The 20695-nt window shown below is 43.9% G+C and overlaps 1 protein-coding gene across 19 annotated transcripts in view; it reads left to right on the top strand.

The window, feature by feature from the left end:
• The window catches only part of si:ch73-103b11.2 (myosin phosphatase Rho-interacting protein), a 93219-nt gene that overhangs the window by 23624 nt on the left and 48900 nt on the right, over positions 1 to 20695 (top strand). For all 19 annotated transcript variants that reach the window (XM_049015661.1, XM_049015665.1, XM_049015666.1 and 16 more), the window contains exon 4: positions 18582 to 18733. In XM_049015661.1, coding sequence (XP_048871618.1) covers positions 18582 to 18733 — 152 coding nt within the window. The remainder of the gene's footprint in view (positions 1 to 18581; positions 18734 to 20695) is intronic.

The following is a 20695-nucleotide window of genomic DNA, read 5'->3' on the forward strand; positions in this document are numbered from 1 at the left end:
GCTGAGTACGGGGCTGAGTTCCTGCACAGTCTGTTCCTTTGTGCCCGAGAGGCACTCGACCGGCTGATTTAGGACCCTGGCGACATCTTGGAGTCCCTCTAGTTTATATTGCTTTTTCTTTGGCTGCCAAGTCTCAGGGCCGGCCTCTTCAGCAGAGCTCTTTCACACGCTAAATCATCTCGTCTGTTGCTCCGCTCCCCTCCGCCTTTACCCCCCACCTGGTGATAAGTGAGTCACCAAACCGCACGCTCTTTGGGAACATTCTGCCACACGCACGCGACGCGTCCCCATCCATGCCTGTGCGGCAAACATGTCCTGGCAATTTAGGCTCACTCAGGCTTCACCATCGGGATGAATCCAGTGTAGGTGTCTTAGAGCCTGCCCTGTTCTCTGGATGCTAACGTTGTTGGTGTTCTTCAAAGAACCAGAGACCCTCTTACCAAACTCTACACATGGTCCCTCTGTGAATTCCATACGTCACCCCCCAGGGATAGGGTTGCCTGTGCCGGCCTGAGAAGAGATTCCGAACAGACTGTTCTGGCCTGGGGTGACATCATTCAATTTTTACAGCATTAAATGACTCTATCGAAAACAATCCTTAATGAGAATGTCTAAATAAATGTCAATTTTTAAGGAAATGTATAATAAAGCTTTACAGAGTTCAGTTGACATCCGTTCGCTAGATCATGCTGCAAGAACTGTTTCTGTCAAGTAAATATTAAAAAGTAAATAATGTCCCAGGTTCTGTGAAGTCGTGCTTTTTGCTGCCGTTGGCTCCCCATCGGTCTGACGTTTCTCACGAATCTCGCCAACCTCCGTCTTCTGGCATGACGGCAGCAGCTGATGATTGACATGGTAGTTGTTGTGTTTGAGGCGGCTGTGGCAGTGTCACGTTAGACCACTCCAGCAGACATCTTCAATGCTCCCCTGGTACATAATCAAATCAAATAGCCTTTTATTGTGGATTTCACTACATGTCTATAACATACAAGGGAATCAGTGCTATCTCTCTTATCTTCGTAGTGCTAAATAAAGTATAAAAAGTATAAAGATATAAGATAAATACCAATAGTACTAAAAATAGTAAACCTCTGTACAACTGGTGAACATGCTTTAGGTACCATGATCCCCCAATGTCCCAAAAGACACCATGTGCCAAAACACACAGTAGATGGGTGGGAGTGGGCGATATGACCAAGATATCATATCAGAATAATATCATCATAAATCATGAGCCACAATATAGATCAGTTTTGTTTACAAACCAACCGAATTGGAATGTATGTAGCAATATTATTAATGAACCATTTAATCACTTAACCAGTAATTCTATTCTTACAAGAAACATTGCTTGTAGCATTGTAATCAAATTAAAGTATGAAAAAATACTGTATATTTAATAGTGTGTGTTTTCAACTCTCTCCATCTTTGTTGGTTGCAGCCTCCCAACATGCAGGCATCATGCGTTTTTGTTTGTTACAAATGCACTACTTAACACTATTATAACTGGGAATTTATTGGAAGCTCAGCTTGGGTGCCCTTCTAGCTAATCAGCTCCTCAGTAGTATGTATGTTTGTATTGTGCTGTTTGCATCATTTGTGTCACTTTGGACAGAAGCATCTGCCTAGTAAAAGTAAATGTATCGCTGTCCAAACCCATAACTCCGAAACACTTATGGGTTCAGTCACAACCAGTAACGATAAATTATCGTTTTGTTCATTTGGTTATTCCTATGTTTTTGGGAGTCTCTTTGGACCACTTTCAGGTTCTGAGACCTAGTAAGGTGTGCGTCGGTGTCCTGGGATCGGGCCGGCCTCTCCTCAGCACTGTGCCGCCCTGACCTGCCCGCTCCATGCAGTAGCTAGGGGCCAGGCAGGCCACCCAGTAATCTGAGCTGTCTAGCTGCGGAAGTGACAGTGTAGACGGGAGGGAGGGAGAGAGGAGTCACGGTGCATCAGTCTCCTGGGTTGGAGCCTGTCGGGTTGTGGGAGGGTGCCTTTAATAAACTGCCTGGGATGGAGATTCCCTTCCATTGGATAGATGCTCGCAGCTTGTGCTCTGATGTCTGTGCCTTTGGGGGCCCATCTTTGTGGCTTTATGGCAGATGAGCTGCTTCTGTTTTATGCCCTGAAAAGAGGCTGTCTGGGGGTTCTGGCCTTGACAGGACAGCATGTCCCTTTTGGATCCCGGATTTATGAGCTTTTTCTCAGATCGATAAATTACAAGGTCTTGCATGACGTCAGATTTGGCACTGATAACATCTGAGCGGAAGCTTGCTCTGTTTCATCTGCAGTAGCTTAGCTACGGCCCCTAATCTGATTTCATGTTCTTCTGCGCTCCCCACACCTCTGGGTAGCTCTCCTGAAGTATATTTCACAAGGAGGAAGAGGTGTGACTTTGGCAAGGTATTGTTGAGGTGGTGTGGGTTGGAGGGGGCAAAGTAATAGGAGTTCTTTCACATTTAGATGGATTGCTGCTCTTCACTTCCTTGCCACGGAGGAAGTTGGGTGTTGCTTGCATGATTGTAGAGATCACTGGACGTGAGCATGATGCCTGGAAGGGACAGAAATCACCACCTCCCGATACGATACAGCGATACCGGTGCCGATTCGATATGTATTGCATTTCTGTGAATATCCTGATTCAATACTACAATTTTTTTTTTTTTAAAAAGAATTTTAAAACCATAGAAATAAAATTCACATCACTAACACTTTATTCAATAGCTGCCCAGCTGAATTGAACGAGTAAACATGGCGTACTTCAAATAATTTTCCTTCTCAAAAAAGGCATCATTTAAGCAATGTGAAAAAACTTCAATTGCACCACTATAAATTTGAACTTAAAATTTAGATGTCTGGCAATATGTGCCTGTATGTTCCTTGTATTACCACAAAGCTTAACTTTCACAGAACAATGTTTGCATACAGCATGGCTCATGTTCAGCTCCTCCTTTTTACCATTTAAATTTTGAAAGCCAAAGTTCCTGCATACATTGCATTTAAACTGTTCAAGGAGCATGAATCTGTTTTCCGCCATTCCCGTTAATGCTAAACAGAGTTAAAAAAAGAATTGTCTCCTACTACATGGGATGCTATACTGCCTGTCAATGTGGGAATAGATTAGAGCATCCCACATGTAGGATTATAGAGGAAACGCCATGTTTCTCCACCTCAAATCCAAATGTATATAAATTATAAATTAATAAATTGATGTTGGAGTTAGTGTGGCGGTACTTGAATCCCATTTCCCATATAACTAAACAGGATTTTGTTCCCAAATATGTGCATATCAGCCTATGCTACTTGGCTAATAGTCTTCAAATTAGTTTAACAGTGCCAGATCTTTCATGGACTAGTTAATTTCCGTCGTTTAATCTGGAACTGTTGCTCTTTATAATTTGGTTGCTTGTCAAGGGCTAGCATTGAACCTTGCATGCACTGAGCCTTGCTGGTGTATGGGGAAGACAGTTCTGTTACAATTTAATGTATCAATCCAGGATTTAATCGTGCATGTGCTACCAGTTAGCATGACATAAATTGTTTGTAGTACAAAAGATAGGAAGGCTGCCTACTTAAATGTTTTTACACCTCTGGATAGTTTGGAAAATCTGGGTGTTCCTAATGCTTCAGCACAGGATGCAAATATTTTTGAAGAGGCAGTATGTAGCTTGTTGAAATGTGGGCCAAGAATAACTTGATTGTCCTGAGCTGAAGACACACATTGCCTGTTTATACTTCTGCAGTGACGTGTTTCTGTCACCACTCGGCTTGCACACTGTGTCTGAGAGACGTCGGTTACGTTTATTGGAAGCAGCCGAAAATGAAAACATCTAAGCCGTCTTTCTCCATCCTCTCAATTCTGGCACTCACATTGGAAGGAAAACAACTCTTGACCTTCGAGGACTGGATCGCCTGACATCCTAATCTTTCATGGCATGAAGCGGGGGGTGACAATGAAGCAGAATTTTCCACTGGTATTGGCCATTTCAAAGTCAGAGATGATCTTAGTTCCATGACCCTCCTTAAGAGTTCATCCGAAACCATAGCAGTCCACTGTTTGTTTTGGCAGGCCCATGTTGTGTGTTGCAGCAGACAGGACTGGTTTTCGTTTTTGTGTCACATTTGCGCCAGCGCCTTTGGCAAAGATGTGAGCAAAGTATCAGGTATGAAGGAGATTTATGTCGGCTATATGGAAGGGATGTTTGTTTTTGATGGCTGGTAAAATTGTCTGATTCCTGAGGGATTACTCTGCAGGCCTCCTCGCCTTTGGACTGCATTCCAGTTACATGAGACGTGTGAATGCCTGGTCAGGTGTCGCAACCTGTTCAGACTGACTGTATGTGCATCAACTAATGGTTCGACATAGTGCTGAAGCAACTGTCAAGAGATGCGTACGGCTGCTGGCATGTTCAGCTGCGATTGAGCAGGTTCAGCTGGGTTCAGCTTTAAGCATCTGCCTCTCGGCCAACACGCCATGCTGAGTGGTCTGGATAGCACCAGCTCCTCCTTGCTGATTAGCTTTGGACTGTTGGCAGTTTTTTTTGCCAACATTGTCTCTAATCAAGTTTATACCTGCTGGAGAAGAGAAGTCTGTATATAAATGCTCTCTATTCCACGAACTTTAGGTCACTGAAATTTGTTTGAAGTTTCACTTGTTTTAGATTGAAATCCTGGCTCAGAAGATGAATACAGTGTCTATTATTCTGTTCCTAAAAAATAAAGCATGTCAACAGACTGTTCTCCAAATGCTAAATACCACTCACAAGCCTTATTTCTGGAAAGGGTGACTAGCGCATAAGGATTGTACTCTCCTGGGGTTGACACTCGCGTTGAAATTAGCATTAGTGAGGTAGATTAGCTGAACCGGGATATCTATCAACATTCATTCATGTTCTTGGCACCCCCCGGCCTGCTAGTCATGCTCACAATTTAGCGTCTTTATGAGGAGAACAGAAGACTGCCGTTGCGTTACCATCCCGAGCCTCAAGCTTGCAGCTGGCGTTGATAAATATAGCAGCAATCATATTAAAGCAGAGCTGACACCGCGCTGGGAGTCTGTCCCGGGGCGAGCCCTCCGCAGTAAGTTGGGCGTGTGCACTTGTGTGTCAGGGGTAGAGGGTGGGTTAGGAGGCACATGTCAGTTCACGATGGTGGAATAACTAGCCTAAAATAACAGCGCTAGAGTAACCCGTCTGTCATAGTGGCTGGCTAATTTCCAGCCATCAAAGGGTATCCACGGTGACCCTCAGTGGGACATCTGTGATGTTGAATTGTGGGAAATGTTACAAGCTTGCAAGAAATATGGGGTGTAGCTTTTAGAAGGAATCGGGGCAGCTTTTAGAGTTACAATGACGTTATCCTTTTGGCACCTGGGAATTAGTTTGGATATCTGACTAGGGCTGAACGATATGTCGATTTTAAATCGAAATTGCGATTTGAAACACTGTGATTTTAGCAGATCTCAAAGGCTGCGATTTAGGATGTGCATTATACAGCACGACTGACCCAGGGTTTAAAACTGATTATAGTTCATGTTCGTGGCAAATTCATGCAGTCTTCCATTTGCAACAGTGATTCTCACCAATCAGAAGTGCCATGCTCCTCTCGTGCCAGTCATGCTCGCTGAACAGAAGTTGGCCAAGGTGACTGCATATGCCCACAAACATGTGAAACCAAGGAAAACATTACATTCGCGGTGCAAAAAATATTGATTCCATTGCTGAGCTATAATTGAATTACCTAATTTATAGTTGGAACGTTTACAGAAAGGTTCTATTAGGGGACCAAGCAGTGTTAGAGTGTTAGCTGTGGGATCCCTGTTTTTGTGTTTGTGTTTTCCTCCCTTAGTGGAATTATTTATTGTATTTAGAAACAATCTGTCGACTATTTTACCGATCGGTTGATTAATCTAAATGATACTTTTTTTTTTCCGTTTAATTTTAGTTCACTTTGACAGCAACAATGTCATTGCAAGGCTTTAGATGATGGATGCCAGTTTTTTGGCACTATATGTAGTTTCACCCACAATTTGTTAGTAGTTAGTAATCTGTATAAATTCTGTGTATCTTTATGCTTGGTAAATTGTTAGTGGAGCGTAGCACATGCGACTGTTCCCAGATTTTAGCCTAAACATTTTCTCAATGGAAATTGTAAGGTAGCAGGCAGACAACTTTATGGTTTTAATAATCAGTGTTTTTAGCAGCTACAAGGACAAAAGATATTTAAATGCTCTCCATACTAATGGTATTTTAATAAACATGAACAGACAACACTTACTGGAGTTATAATGAATTAGTTTTTAAAACCATAAAACAGTAATTTCATGAAAATTAAGAAAATGTTGCATCAATTTAAAATATTAATGTTTTCAGTGTCAACATCATTGATTTTATCACAGCAGCCCTGTTCTGGCTTTAACTTAAGTCACAGCTTTTGTGTTTAATTGTGTTATGTTTCTCTGCACATTTAAAGAAAAGTAATAAATACATGTTGGAAGCAATTCATATCTTTAAGTTCTCATTCTTGCATTAGAGTATAGACTAGTTAATATTTTGATGGTATCTCGTGGTATTGCTGCGCCATGTTTTAAATCTAAATCTGTAATATTGAACTGAAGCTTGAGGTTTTAAAAAAACGATACTGCAAATCAAATCGCAATAGCAATATCTGTCTGAAAAATCACGGTTAGATATTTTCCCCAAATCGTTCAGACCTATGTCTGACCAAGTCCATTTAGGTATTTAGGAGTGAAGGTGAGGGCTCTCTCCCTAATATTCTGTGGGTCTCTAAGGAACAATCACATGGCACATTTCCTGGTTATGTCTATCCAGAGTATCTGATTGCCTGTCAGTGTTGCAGTTAAGTTCTGGCATAAGACAGCTGTAAGTTATGATTTTTCTTTTGCATTATTTAATGAGCACATCTGAAATTGTAGACCACATGCTTGTATCCCAGCAGGCTTTGGCCGACAGCTGAAAGTAGGAGATGTCTACTTTCAAACAGCCAGTGATTGGGATCCTAAAGGGGCTGCCTGTAAAAATGTTGAGTTGTGTAGTGTTGCACTCATTCCCCTAATGAAGGATGACAGGTAGTGGAGCAGGAATCCTGGCTGGACACCATGAACTTGTTCCTTTGGTTTGTGGTGGGTGGGTTCTCAAGTCAGACCTGTTGGCACCACAGCTGTTGCTTAGCAGTTCCTCGTACAGACTGCTGACTGGCAGTAAAGACCTCTACTCATTTCAGCTGGAATTACTTTTGGATGGTACAGAGGTAGTCCAAGCCTGCAATATTAAAGGGAAATCTGTAATCATCCACACCTGCACTGTTTTGGTGGGCTGAGAACTGTAGTGCATGAATAACGGCTGCTGAAGCAAGTTGGGGTCCGAGACAGTAACACTGTCCATCCCAGCTCCTGCCTTGTCAAATGACTGTGTAGAGAAACTTGACCACCACATAGATGCATGACTCTTTCTTTTGTGTGAAGACTCTCCTGACATGTGCTGTCGCTACAAAGATGCATGATGTCCACAATTAGAGTAGGAGATGAAAACCAGTAGATTATGGTCTTAAAATTTGAGGATATTGGTGGGAGGCTTTTGTTCTGTAATTAATTGTCAGCCGCGTAAGATCTCAGAAGCTCCACAGAAGCAATCAACTGTTCCTTTTTACTTCAATGGGGGCCCATGATGTGTGGAATTTGCGCTGATTATACCGTATGACCGTAAAGGTAAGTGGTATTCCTTTAATGAAAAAGACAGTTGTGTTCTCTCCCTTTGAAAGGCTGGATTTCAAAGGCCGCTGTCTGTAATCCCTTTGTTCTTTGCTACACTCAGCACACCAATCTATGGAATGTAAACCTGGCCCAAAGCAGAGAGACGTTTGTTTTTCCCTGATATTCATTCATGTGAACTCCGTCATCTCTGCTCCTCTCCTTTGAAGCTGGTGAGCACTGGCTCTTGTGGCTTAGCAGATAGTAATGGGATGTTGCAGTCCATGGGCCTGGACTCATAAGAGCGGTCAACCTCCATTTTCTTGGAGATTCCTGGCTCGCTCTGTGTTACTGGGGCCCCAGGATTTATATCGAAACCAACGTGAAGCCCAAAGCTAATAAAACCCTAATAGCGCCATTTTAGCACCTAGTGTGTCTTGGGTTAATAGGCTGCAGCAACCAATAATGTTGTGCAGATGTAAAACAGATAATGGCTTAATGTTAATGAACTCCAGATTTCAGAACTCGCATGAGCAAGCACCTTATAGCTTCACATGTTCTTGCAATAGCGTGCTGAAAAAGCAGCAGTGTGTCCATGGTTTCGTTTCTCTAATAAGTTTCAGAGAGTAGTCGGGAGGAAATAAGCAGATGAAGCTCATTTTGGTGTGAACAGCCTACTGCAGGGTTTATATTAAAGTATTAAATATGTGTATCATCTTTCCCGACTGTGGTGGCTCGCTGGGTAGCACTGTAGCCTCATACCTCCATGCTTGTGGGTTCAGTTGCTGCCTTAAGCTTTGTGTATGTGGAGATTCTGTTCTCATGGCATTCGTGCAGGTTTCCTTTTGGTACTCCAGTTTCCGGCCGCAGTCCAACACCTTAGATGAGGGGAACTGGTCTTTCTAAATTGCCTGTAGTGATTTTTGTGTCCTCTGGACTAGACTCGAGGCTCACCACAAGCCTGTACAGGATAAGCGGTTTGGAAGATGGATAGGTCGTTGGGCAGATTGTGTTGCAGATTTTTCCCATACTATGGTATCTCTTGCTTACATCAAGTATGTTATTTCAGGTCCACTTTTCTTTATTGTCCTGGTTTCAGTTTTGCGCAGAGGCGGACTGTTCTTCTTGGAGCTTCTCTCTAATGTGTTGTCAGTATGAAGGATCATTTGCACTATCAATCTCAGCAAGCAACAGAAAAGGCAACTACAACTCTTGGATTTTTCAAACAGCCTGCATCTTTGTGTCTCCTTAGGTCATGAAATACAACTGGAAAAACTGGACCATAAATTTTTGTTTATATATATTTTTTATATCCAGTGGTATGTTTACCCCATGCAGCCTCAGTTCCCAGAAGGCATGGTGCACATTCTTGGAAAAATAAAATCTTTTCTATATTGTCTGCCATTCTGCATAAAAGGAGAGTCCCAGTGACATGAAATTAGTGGATGTCATTGTTGTGCCTTCACAACTGATGACCAAGTGTTAGGTGGATCAACCCTGGATATTCCAAACTGACCAGAACAATCTGCACCTTTTGCCTGTAGATGTCGGCATCACTGACCACCACGTCTTAGTGCTGCATCCCAAGTATTTACCAGTTTTAGTGTGCTAAAAACCTGATTCATGCAATACTACTGCAACCACTGAGTCTGTGGAATGTTGTGCAGTGATACTGCTGGCTAAGAAAACACTGCATCATGCTGACAACCATTTCTAACGTTCATTTAGCATATTTCTCAAGCTGGGTTGTTTATTTTACCCATCAAAGCATTGACATTTTTGGATATGTTCAGCCTTTAAATGCTGTGATTCTTTATTCTTGGATTTGGGACTTTCATCTTTCTTGAACTGCTGATATTTCAGGTAGCAACCCCTTCCTTGGACACAGCTGTTTGCAAAAGGTATAATTGTGTCTAATAAAACACTTTTTTTCCCCAAGTGGAAGAGATGTTCCATTTGGGGAAAAATAGGAACTGGGCTGCGCCTTAACCTCAAAAATGGATGTCTGCGTTGCCAGACTGATGAAAGGTCCGTCACCTCCCAGTGAGATCATAGATCAAAACAGAGCTATCTGTCCCATGGATTTCGGAAAGCTGATGTATTGCAGTAAATATGGCTCCGACAGTTGTGCGGGTTTAAACCGGTCATAAATCTGGTTTTCTGATGTGTACCTCTGGGGAACCATATTGACGTGGTCATCTCTAAGTGGACCTCCTGCTCTTGAAGTAGGTTTTGGTTTCCCACACCTCTCAGAATAATCGAGATCTGGCATGATGTCCCTCAAATTCTTCACCATGTTCCTCACTTGAGTGTAGTGTTTTATTTGGTATGTTCCACAGTTTTTGGTGCAACATTTAAGTGACACGTTTCAAAAATGGCACACCATTCCTGTCCCTGGCTGATTTAGGGACTGTAAGCCTTTAAGATGTGTAAAAATGAAAGTAGCAGTTGCTGTTTTCACAGTCAGTAGAGACTCTAGATTAGTTGTCTTCCTTGCGTCGAAGTGCTCCCCTGAAAACCTGGATAATGTACAGTGTGGCTCTCATTCAGCAGCCCAGTAGCTGTGGGGAAAGCGTGCAGACTGTGGTGTTTAGCTGGTGAGGGGCAGGAGCTGAACCTCTGCTCTCCAACTCAATTTAAAACAGATTAGACCTCTGTGGGGTTGATTAATAATATTGGTTAATTTGTTCTCTCAAAAACATGCTGTTTTACCAGGTTTTCAGGAAGTGCTGTGTGTTTTCTGGAATAGACAATGTACAGACATTTGTGAACAGCACAGCCTTCAGCGATTTAAGCCAGTGACATGCTATGGAATGATAACCAGCAGACTCACCGTGAATTTAACTGGGCCCTCAGTGTCACCTTTCTTAGGGGATCTTATGGCTGACAGTCTCTGTTCCCTTGTGGTACTTTTATAGTGCCATGCACAGGGTTCAAAAGCAGGTCCCCCCTCCCTTTTCTTTTCCCTGTTGAAATGGGGTGACATTTCCACATTGTATGGGTGCTGGTTGTGGCCCACAAAGGCCTCATTGTTCTGTAGTGTGACTGGGGGAGAGGCTCCCGGTCGGCCTTTCACAGGCCGAGAGCCTTCTGTTTCTCCCTGGCTTAAGCAGGTCGGGCTGGGATGGGAACTGACAGGTTTGGGTCCTCTGTCAACACGTGTTAGCAGAGCCCGTGTTTGCTGCCGGCTCCTTCTGCTGATGTCTGCCGTTCTCCCCTCCCACTCCTTTCTTGACTAATTAACCTCACCAGCATTTGCCTTTCTTACAGGCCCTCGGCTGCCCCTTGGCTTGCAAATCTAGGCCCATACTTATTCGGTTTTTTTGGCAGGTAGAATTTCCCATGTGCTTAGTTGATTATTTCCTACCCAGAGCTCAGTATTTCAGGTTCTCATTGGAATGCATATTTGTTTATTGCTGGGAAGTAAAGCTTTTACTTGCATTGTGATTCATTAGTACACATGAGTACAGTGAGGTAGGTATTGAGTACTTGTCCAGAGTCACAGATGTCAGTCTGGCTGAACTTCACACAGGGATCCTTTGCAGGTCCAATAAAGATTTTAATTCTGCTGCTGTTGGTAAGTGTAGCCCCAGACGTTTTCTTGTAAATTCCATTGGAAGCTAGGCGATACATGGCAGGAAAATGTGTAAAGCAGTCCCACTATTCTTTAGGTAAGTATCCTGTTTTTTTTTCTTTTGTAGTATTTCTCAAAAGCTTGTGTATATGTATGTGTCTCCTTCCTTAGCCTGTTCTTGTTTAGGAGGATCGGCATGTTGTGTTTCAGACTTCAAGCTTGATCAGTGAGGGTTTTGAATACGATCAGAAGAACTGAACACTTTTGGATGCAGCATTATGGCAAGAACGCCGGAAATTTTCCAGGCAAATTTTGCCAGCCGTAGCAGTTCTGCCTCATGGACTTTCCACCATGGCAGAGGATCTTGGTTTACGTCAGTATTGGGCATAGCTGTGCATCTACAGCCCTTATAGGGTCAAAACATTGACACTTAGTGATCCTTGCTCCTGTTTTCAAGAAGGCAGTTTTGAGTACTTGAGGTGCCTCAAGTTGAGGTTTCCTCCTCAGCCATCACATCATTGGCTTTGTCCTCAGTCGTGAAATGTTGTGTAGAGCTGCATGAAATATAGGCTAATTGGTCCAATGTGTCACTCATGGCCAGTATTGCTGGCTGATCTTTAGGCTTTAGTCAATTTTAGTAGCACCAGAGCTAAAGACACAGCAGCTGAAATAATGGAGATGATCACATTGGTCAATCAGCCATTTTCTGTAGTGGTGAGTGAATGATTTTGTCGGCTCTTTTAGCACTTAGAAGTGGTTTCAAAATACTGGCTTTTAACTTCACTGTTATACCTATCCTGTAAAATCCCCCCCTCCCCCGAAGGAGAATTAAAAAAAAAATAAATTAATTAATTAATCCTCAAATTTCCCCGCCAGTACAACTGGCTCAGCTGGTTATCAGTATTGACAATATTAGACAAAAATACATCTCTTATCGGTATCGGTTAAGTTTTCCACATCCATACACCACTAATATCGCCACTTCCTCTCTTGTTTTGGTCTGGTGTCAGAATTCTCATTTAGGTCCAATACGCAAGCATTCTGTCCGGATTCTGCGGGATCCATCACTCTGTCTTTGCCCTCAGCGTCTCAGCCTCCAGAGGACGGTGTCTGGGTCATTGGCGATGGTCAGATTCTGAAGTGCTGGCCTCACTGTACAGATTGTATTGCTTGTCTTGTCTTCCAGGGAACTGAACACCCTCAGTGACCTCCGGCATCTTAAAAATATCTTCCAAGTCAGGATGGAGCCCAAGGTGTGCTGCTGTCCAGGGAAGCCGGAAACATTATTCGAGATGTATTAAGTTTCGTATTCCTGATGAAAGCTTGAAAACGTTTACTGTCGTGGTGTAGATTATCTTGCAATTTTAGCAGTATACTGAATATTCAACTTCATAGTTGTTTTCCCGTATTATTTTCTTGCTACTTTTTTCATTTTTTGGGTTATGGTTGATATATTTTCCTGCAAGTTAAATTTTAGTTGTTCTCATAGGTAAAGTGGAAATAGTTAAGTACGTCAAGTCAAGTGGCTTTTATTGTCATTTCAGCCATATGCAGTAATGCAGTATATAGTGTAACAAGACGGCGTTCCTCCAGGACCATGGTGCTGCATATAACACTACATCGACACAGGACTACATAAAGTGCAATTGTGCAAAATGTGTGAATATTGCAAAACCCGTGCAGACACGAGACAGTGGAATAGAGGTTATGATAATGAGTGAGACAAGCAGAGCGGCGCTGCTGGGCTACAGTCCTGATTTATGTAAAGTGCAATGGGTTGTCCAAAAAGTTTTTGAGGTAGTGGAGTGTATAAAGGTGTGTGTGTGTGTGTGTGTGTGTGTGTGTGTGTGTGTGTGTGTGAGTGTGTGTGTGTATCTCTGATTGGAATGATGATTGTTTGTAAATTAAGTTTGTTCATCTGCAGATGAAGTTCAAACATACCAGGATACCACATTGCATGCAGATCTCTCTTTTATAGGGAACCTTCAAGCGTGCAGGTGAAACGATCTAAGCTCATATCATGATGCCTTGTGTTGCTTGTCCAAAATTGGTGGTAAATCTTAAATGATGTAGTGCTTCAATGAGGATTTCATTTCTGTTTTGGCGTGTATTTGTTTAATATATATCTCTGGCATGTTCTTTTGACAGAAATACTGTTGGTGAGGGATGCTGCTATATATTTAAATGCTGCATCTCCACATTTCAGAATGACGCCGCATCCTTAGCCTAGAGTTGAGTGCTAATTCATTCATGTCCTCTTCCTGACCTACACTAAGCTGACATCGTATACCTACGTTTTGCTATTATTGTGGATGATTTTTGAAAAATACAAGGAAAGAGAACAGCTTTAAAATGTATCCTGTCAAATAAGCTATCTGTTCATTTTCATCTTACCTTTTAGGTTGAGGTGGAACATGCATCAAATCATTTAGGATTGTACCAATTATATGTAGGCTGTGGCAGCTTTCACCACTGCTGAAAGTACAGGAGCCAATTGATTTAGTTTAGTACTTTGTGTTACTGAAACCAGTACGAAGCCCATGAGGTGCTATGCAACAAAACAGCTCTTGTGATTTTTAGCTCGATTCTTATCTAATGCAGTTGGCATTTCATCAACCGAAGCTTAGTTCTAGAAATGTGTAGCTAGCTAATGCTAAACAGCTTAGCATTGTGAATAAGTTGGCAGTTGCTAGCTAACTACAACTTCTACTTTCTGCTATTTAGATGCTCTACATCTGTGTCATTTACTACAACTAAACCACAACTCTTCCTTGTGGCATGAGTTTCCAGGCTTAGCATGCTACTTTAGCTTATTTATGACATGGTTTAACAGCTGCATGTTTGCAATCTTAAAATGCTGATGAGCCCTGGAGGTGACCAGGAGTTGCAGAGAACTTTTTGACAAGATAAAGGTTCACTAAGCATAATAAACTGTCCTCTTGCTGTAACTCGGATTCTCTCCCAGATTGTTCTATTCTACTTCCTACAAAATAGCAATAGTGCTACTTAAAAAAAAAAAAAAAAAAAAAAAAAGGCTTGCCCTGTCAGTCACATCCTGTAAGAAAAAAACATTTTCCTTGACTGATGGACTTCAGGCGGGGATGAGAGATTTTTCGTTGTGCTGCTCCATTGGCAGTGAGGAATGCACCCTTGCCTGCACGCGCTTGGCAGCTTGCTGAGCCTGGGGCAAAGGAGTGTGTTCATTGTATGGGTGTCTGTGGGCCAGACAGTTGCTTGCAGGCCTGACTGTGAAAATCTGACAGACGCTGAGGTCCTGCTCCCACAGTCCTTTATAGTAAAAATTCAGCCGTCTCAGTTGAAACACTCCACTTGGGTTACATGGCTAGAGATTCAGTGCTTCCCTGTTGCTTTGTGCATTTCATCTTATCCATGGTGGTGTTTCTGAAACCGGTCTTCGGGGACCACTAGACGGTCCAAGTTTTTACAGCTCCCTGATAGGCCGTCAACATTTTTGCTCCCTACCAGGAGCTGTAAGGTAGCAAAAACATGGACTGCTATGGGTCTTTAAGGACTGGCTTGAGAAGCACTGATCACTATACCCCTCCACCCCCTTCTGATAACCTTCTCACTTGGGGGCAGTTATTCTGATAAATATCGAGTAGAAATACAAAATGATAAAGAGAATACAATGATAAAGGTGTTTGCAGAGTAAATGATACAAATATTTGCTAGTTTTGTTATCCTCCTTTAATTCCCCTCATCCTTTATCATATCCGGACCTCGTATGCCTTCCCGGATACGACGCTTCATCTGTAAATGTGCCCCTCGAGGCGGCAGCAGCAGCACTTTCATATGAAGGGCATTCAGAGTCATTTTCACAGACAGCCCGCTTACCAGCACGGCTCGGATCTGTCTGGGGAAAGGCTGTGCTAATCCAAGCTCTGTGGGGGCCAGGTATGTGTGCCCGTCTGCCTGTGGAAGTGACACGACAGATGGCCCTGACGTGAGCGCTTGCGTGTCCGAGGCACCTGTTCTCTCAAATTTGAGGGCCACCACCTTGACTCCTCCCTGGACGAGTGGCACTGGTCACCAGCACAGCTGACTGACTGTCAAGTCCAGCTGCCCTTTAAGCTAGAAAAGCCCACAAGTTTGCTCTGCCCTGCAAATAAAAGTTGTAAAGGCTTTAGGCGATGGAGCACTGCATTTGGATCACATACAAACTGCTAGTGAACACAATTACATTAACAAAAAACCTTTATAAAAATGCGTAATTGGCTTTTATTGCATTTTGTGGGTTAGGTGTGGGTGCTGCAGTTAGGTGTTGAAGGTGGTGCCAGCACTGCAGTGTGTGTGGCTTAAATGGCTTTCCTTCCCACTCGCCAGACCGCAGAGCATGCTGGGACTGTACAGGAGTGTCATTTTCATAATCAGATTGGGAATGAAGATGGATGTTGGGGTGCTATGTGTTAGGACTCGGATGGTCACTGGTTCTGTAGCCAGCAGAGTGATGCCACCTTTGGAACCTAGAGCAAGGCCCTGAACCACCATCTTTCCAAGTACATTGACCAGCCCTGCTCTCTGATTCTCAGCCACATGTTGCTTGGGACAAAAGTGACTGCTAGCTAACAGAGTAATGTTAACTGGGGTAGAGGTGCTTTTTCTGCTGTTGCTGTTTCCACACCCCCCCCCTTATAAAGTTCAGCCTGACTCCTGTGTGGCCTTTATCTAAAAGTAATAGGCAATATAAGCCCCAGTTCCACCCTCAGAGGCCTAAGATGACCAGTGGCTTCCCACCTCAGAAGCTGGGACCAGGACACTGCACCACAGGCTCCTCCAGGTTTCCAGCAACAAAGCTGATGCCAGCCATCCTAATCTTTTTACATTGCTGGAAGCCTGTTGAGGGACGGAAGCATGAGGAAGTCCGTCCATCTCTGACTGGAATCAGACAGCAGAGTAGCTCCCGCTGTCTCGAGTGCACCACCCTGGGTTCTGTCCACCTGTTTTGCAGGCTGACCCTGCATGACAGGATAATGGGTATTTTTCTGTCGTCCTGGACATTTCTGTCCTTTCGCCGTAAGAAATGTATATGTCAGCGTGGTAACAGGCGTTGACTAGAATGGTGATGAGAATATTATGGTCATTTATGCAGTGAGCTGGCTGTGAAGGGTGGGAATGGGGCCTTCAAAGTCTTTTAATAACCAGCAAAAATGTGAGAAAAGCCCCTTGTACTGCATGGTTGAAGCAAAGCGGGTAAATCAAGAACTTATGAAAATGAAAGAGAAACCAGAAAAAAACAGCCTTTACTTGGTGTACACTTTGTTCCTTGAAGCCCTCAGTGCCCCCGTCAGATGGCCCTTTTAATCGGGAAACTGATCCAGTTGAAGCCAGTTAGACATCACCAAGAAGATCACAGGACCTCTTGCGGTTATTATTTTTGCCTTGGATCCACCTCCATCTAAATTGACGTCTATTTTAATTTTATTTATTATTTTTGGGCTGAGAGCCAGGCTCGGAGCTGTCTTTAGGTGCTTCTCCGCAGCCACGTGATGCTGCAGGGCACTCGGCGAACGCAGTATGGTGTCAGACCCACCGTTACCAGGCTGACATGAGTGACATCACTCTTGCTGCATGTGGCAGGATGGCCCGTTTCTCTGCAGAGAGCAGGCTGTGGTGTGCTGAACCACTTTCTTTGCCGTGAAGAGGCATGGAGGTATTTCTGCTTGTTTTTGGTTATGTGGTTGTGAAAGCTGATCATGTGACTTTGTTCGCACTGATGACAGAAGCTGTGACGGCCGTATTTCTGGTTAATGTTATGAATGCAGTTTACCGGAACTGCTACAAAAGGAAGCCTTTGCAGGAACTTCATGCAACCATTTCAATTTGCCAATGATAACCAGTCAACCCTGACGAGCTACTATGGATTTGTTGTTGTGTGTCATACACATTTATTACTGATTCCGGGTCTGTCTTATGGCATGTGAATTTTTTTTTCTTCTGAATACCATAATATGAATTAAAAAAAAAAAAGAGAGAATGTTGTATAAACATGGTATTTGATGCACTGGGACTTTAGTTATGGCCCTGTTGGGCTTGTTCAGAGGGGAGGTAAACACTGGGAACCAGACCACATGTCTTTAGGCAGTGCTGGGCATGAGAAAGGAAGTCTGCTGTAATTTTATTAGTGCCAGAAGATATATAATTCACACAACATCTAATCTATTCTACTTATCATATATTAAACATGCATCAATTGTTTTGTCTGGGTGATGACGTATTATTTACAGAGAATGCTGTACAAATACTTTTCCTGTGATGGAAGCCTGGCTCTTGTGTGCTTGTTCAGTAATGCTGGCGTTTATTGGCTGGTGATAATGGGGTTTCATGCGTGTGTACACATGTATGCTTCTATGGATTCACATGTTATGTGTATGTTTGTCTTGTCATTGTCAGTGATTTTGTTTTCCATTGTAACCAGTTAATTGCTTGTACATTTCTAGGGTGATATGTATATCTACGCAGCTGGTATTTGTGTGCGTGTGTCTGGATGTAATCACTAGGAATGTATTTGCATTAGGACACGTACATACTTTCCTATAGCACATTTCATTTTTAATGTAATGCATGCTTATCATTCTTTATATGCTTGTCAAAGTATGAGGAAACATTTCGACATTCACAAGATGCTTTGGGGGGGGGAGAAAGCATAGTTTGTTGCCAAACAAAACTGCATGAAGAGCTGCCGGTCCAGTGCATCTGTGGATAGAGGGGGGTTTGTTTAGTAGAGTGGACGGGTCGTGCCATTTGCAGAGGAGCGGGGCCGTACAGTTAGCCACGGCAGCCTGCCACCACCAGCCACCATCAAAGCAACATTGTGCCTTGCCAGGCAAATATGGAGCAGCTTCTGTTTCTCCTCAGAGGGAGGTTCATTATCTCCATGCCTGCAGGCTGACAGGCAGTGAAGTGTGTCCGCATATACAGACCTCCGCTGTGTCCGCTGCCATGACCCGGCACACTCTCCAGTCCGCCCGGCCTGACTCTACATCCGCCAAAGCCGGCTGTTAACCCCTACTCTCTCAGTCCGGCCCCGTTTCAAGAGTGAACACACAGCTTGTACTAGTGTTTGTGGTGATCTGTGGAACAAAAAGATGTAAACTAGCCAGTTTTGAATGCATCAGCCTTTAGCTGAAAGGTCTCCTTTAAGCTTTTCTTAGCCTAGTATTTTGAGATGTTGTCCTGAAGTTTTGTCATTCTTAATTGTAATGACCCTTGTTCCTAGTTTAGGGTGAATTTTGAAGATGAATGTAACTTGCTCTCTCCCCTCCCCCTCCTGCACAGCCCAGCACGCTTCCCCAGGGCACCATCAATATGAACCAGTGCTCTGACGTGATCGACGCAGAGACCCGCACAGGCCAGAAGAACTCCCTCTGTATCCTAACCCCGGACAAGGAGCACTTCATCCGAGCCGAGAACAAGGAGATCATCAGTGGGTGAGAGCAAACGGGCGGCTGGGTCACACGTCTGGGAAGAGACGCTGGCAGTGCTCACTGGCAGTCATGAGTGATGATGTAGAGCGTCTCTTCTGCCTAACGGGCTCGGGCTTGCCGACCTTGGTCCCTGTCTGTGTGTTGTCTGGCTAACTATAGGCTGACATCCCTGTCAGTGTGTCACACGGCCCGCCCCCAAGGTCGCCATTGGCCTGGGGTGCTGGGAGGGACTCTGTACGTCTGATGCTCTGTAGAGTGGCAAAAGCCCTCCTGGAGCGTCTGGGAAATTAAGTTAGAGGTTCTTATCCAGTGAAAGTGCAACGTAATTATTTAAAACACCTACTTAGCATTGAGTTCATATAACATTAACTTTTACCGTTCACTTAGATGGCAGGGCTGTTTCTTGGCAGATGCATTCTGACTCATTAAGGATCCAGGCCTTTACAGGCAACCAGATCTTAAAATGCACCCAGCCAGCTGCTGGATTCGGCAGAACTTTTAACAGGCGTTGGATCCCTGGTTGGCATCTGTCATCTTTCTGCCTGTGGCTGCTCTGACATGTCTAAACTGTAGAAGAGCTGCGGCTGTTCCACGGTCCTCAGGGAGTGTTAGAGGTGCCGCTGTTTGCATCTTCTACCCCTGCCCCCACCCCCCATCACTGTGTTCCCTCCCGTTTCCTGAAGAAAACCTCACCATGCAAATTACATCCTCTGGCTTGGAACGTCACATAGCAGGGCCCAGTTTATGGCCTTAGTAACAACCCCTAGAAATGAGAACGTTGAGGTTGACAAGAATGGATGTCTTGAGGTGAGGCTTTTGCTGTCAGGCAGAGGGACTGTGGGAATGAAGACTGAACTGTCAGGGAGAGTCTTTGCCTGCCGACTTTAACAGTGAGACGTAACCATATAAAGGTGTTAACACCAACTTGTGCCTCCTTTTTCTAGGTTAATGGTGTTCCATGACTCCAAAAGCAATGGCCCAACTGGCCATTCCTGAACGTGTCACTCATCAGAAGGGAGAAAGAGTAAGAGGAAATGAGGATAAGATATAAACAGAGGCAGGGACAAGATTGAGAAAGGGAAGTATATAAATGGTAGATATGAATGATCCTTGTCAGCTGACCACCCTTCGGTCCCTGAGTCACGGTCACGTAGAGCTTATCTGCTCTTTTCTCATACAGCCTGGGGAATTTATGTTCTCACCTTGACCTTTGACCTGAGGACCCGCCCCCCCATATCAATACATTACATTCTTCACCTCACTCTTCAACGAAACTCGGCTTGGAAATCTTTATAGTCATTAATGGAACCTTGATTAAGTACTGAAGCATTTAACATGAGCGTGCGACTCCTTTGCTATGTAGTCTAGGCTGGTACATATCCTTTGATCCTTTGACTTGTGCCTCATCAATGAAAGTGTCTGCTTCCCTATTCATACTGCGCAGTCCCTCTCTGTGAAGACACATCCACCAAGATGGCCAGCCAGTCCATCGATCATCGTAATAGCTACTGCAAGGCCAAGAAGAGCAAATGACATATCGGGAGACAAATGGTCCTTTAGAAGGTCATCCGCTTACAAGACCAGCTTTCGGCTTCCTGTGTGGCCATTCGTTCTGCTAAAGTAGAGCCCCTCTCCGATCCGTCATATCCAGATACTGTGTGGCCCTGGAGAGATGCCTCTGGAGCCTGGTCAGGACAGATGGGCTTGGTACAGGGAATAGGAAAGTGCTATGCATGATTTTCCATGTTCTCCATGCATCGTCTGGCTTAAGATGGCAAATGTGAATGAGACAGCTGCGTAATGTGGCTGTGCTGAGTGATATAACTGATTAGCTGCATGGAATCCAGCCACGGCTCTCCGGTAAGGATAGAGACCAGAGCTTCTGATCCTACCGCTTTATTTGGAAAGTTGGGTAAGCTCGAGAGTGTCCAGTTAACATAAAATATCTCTTCATAATTACAAGCA

Source organism: Brienomyrus brachyistius, chromosome 5 (genome assembly GCF_023856365.1).
Source record: "Brienomyrus brachyistius isolate T26 chromosome 5, BBRACH_0.4, whole genome shotgun sequence".
Lineage (NCBI taxonomy): Eukaryota > Metazoa > Chordata > Actinopteri > Osteoglossiformes > Mormyridae > Brienomyrus > Brienomyrus brachyistius.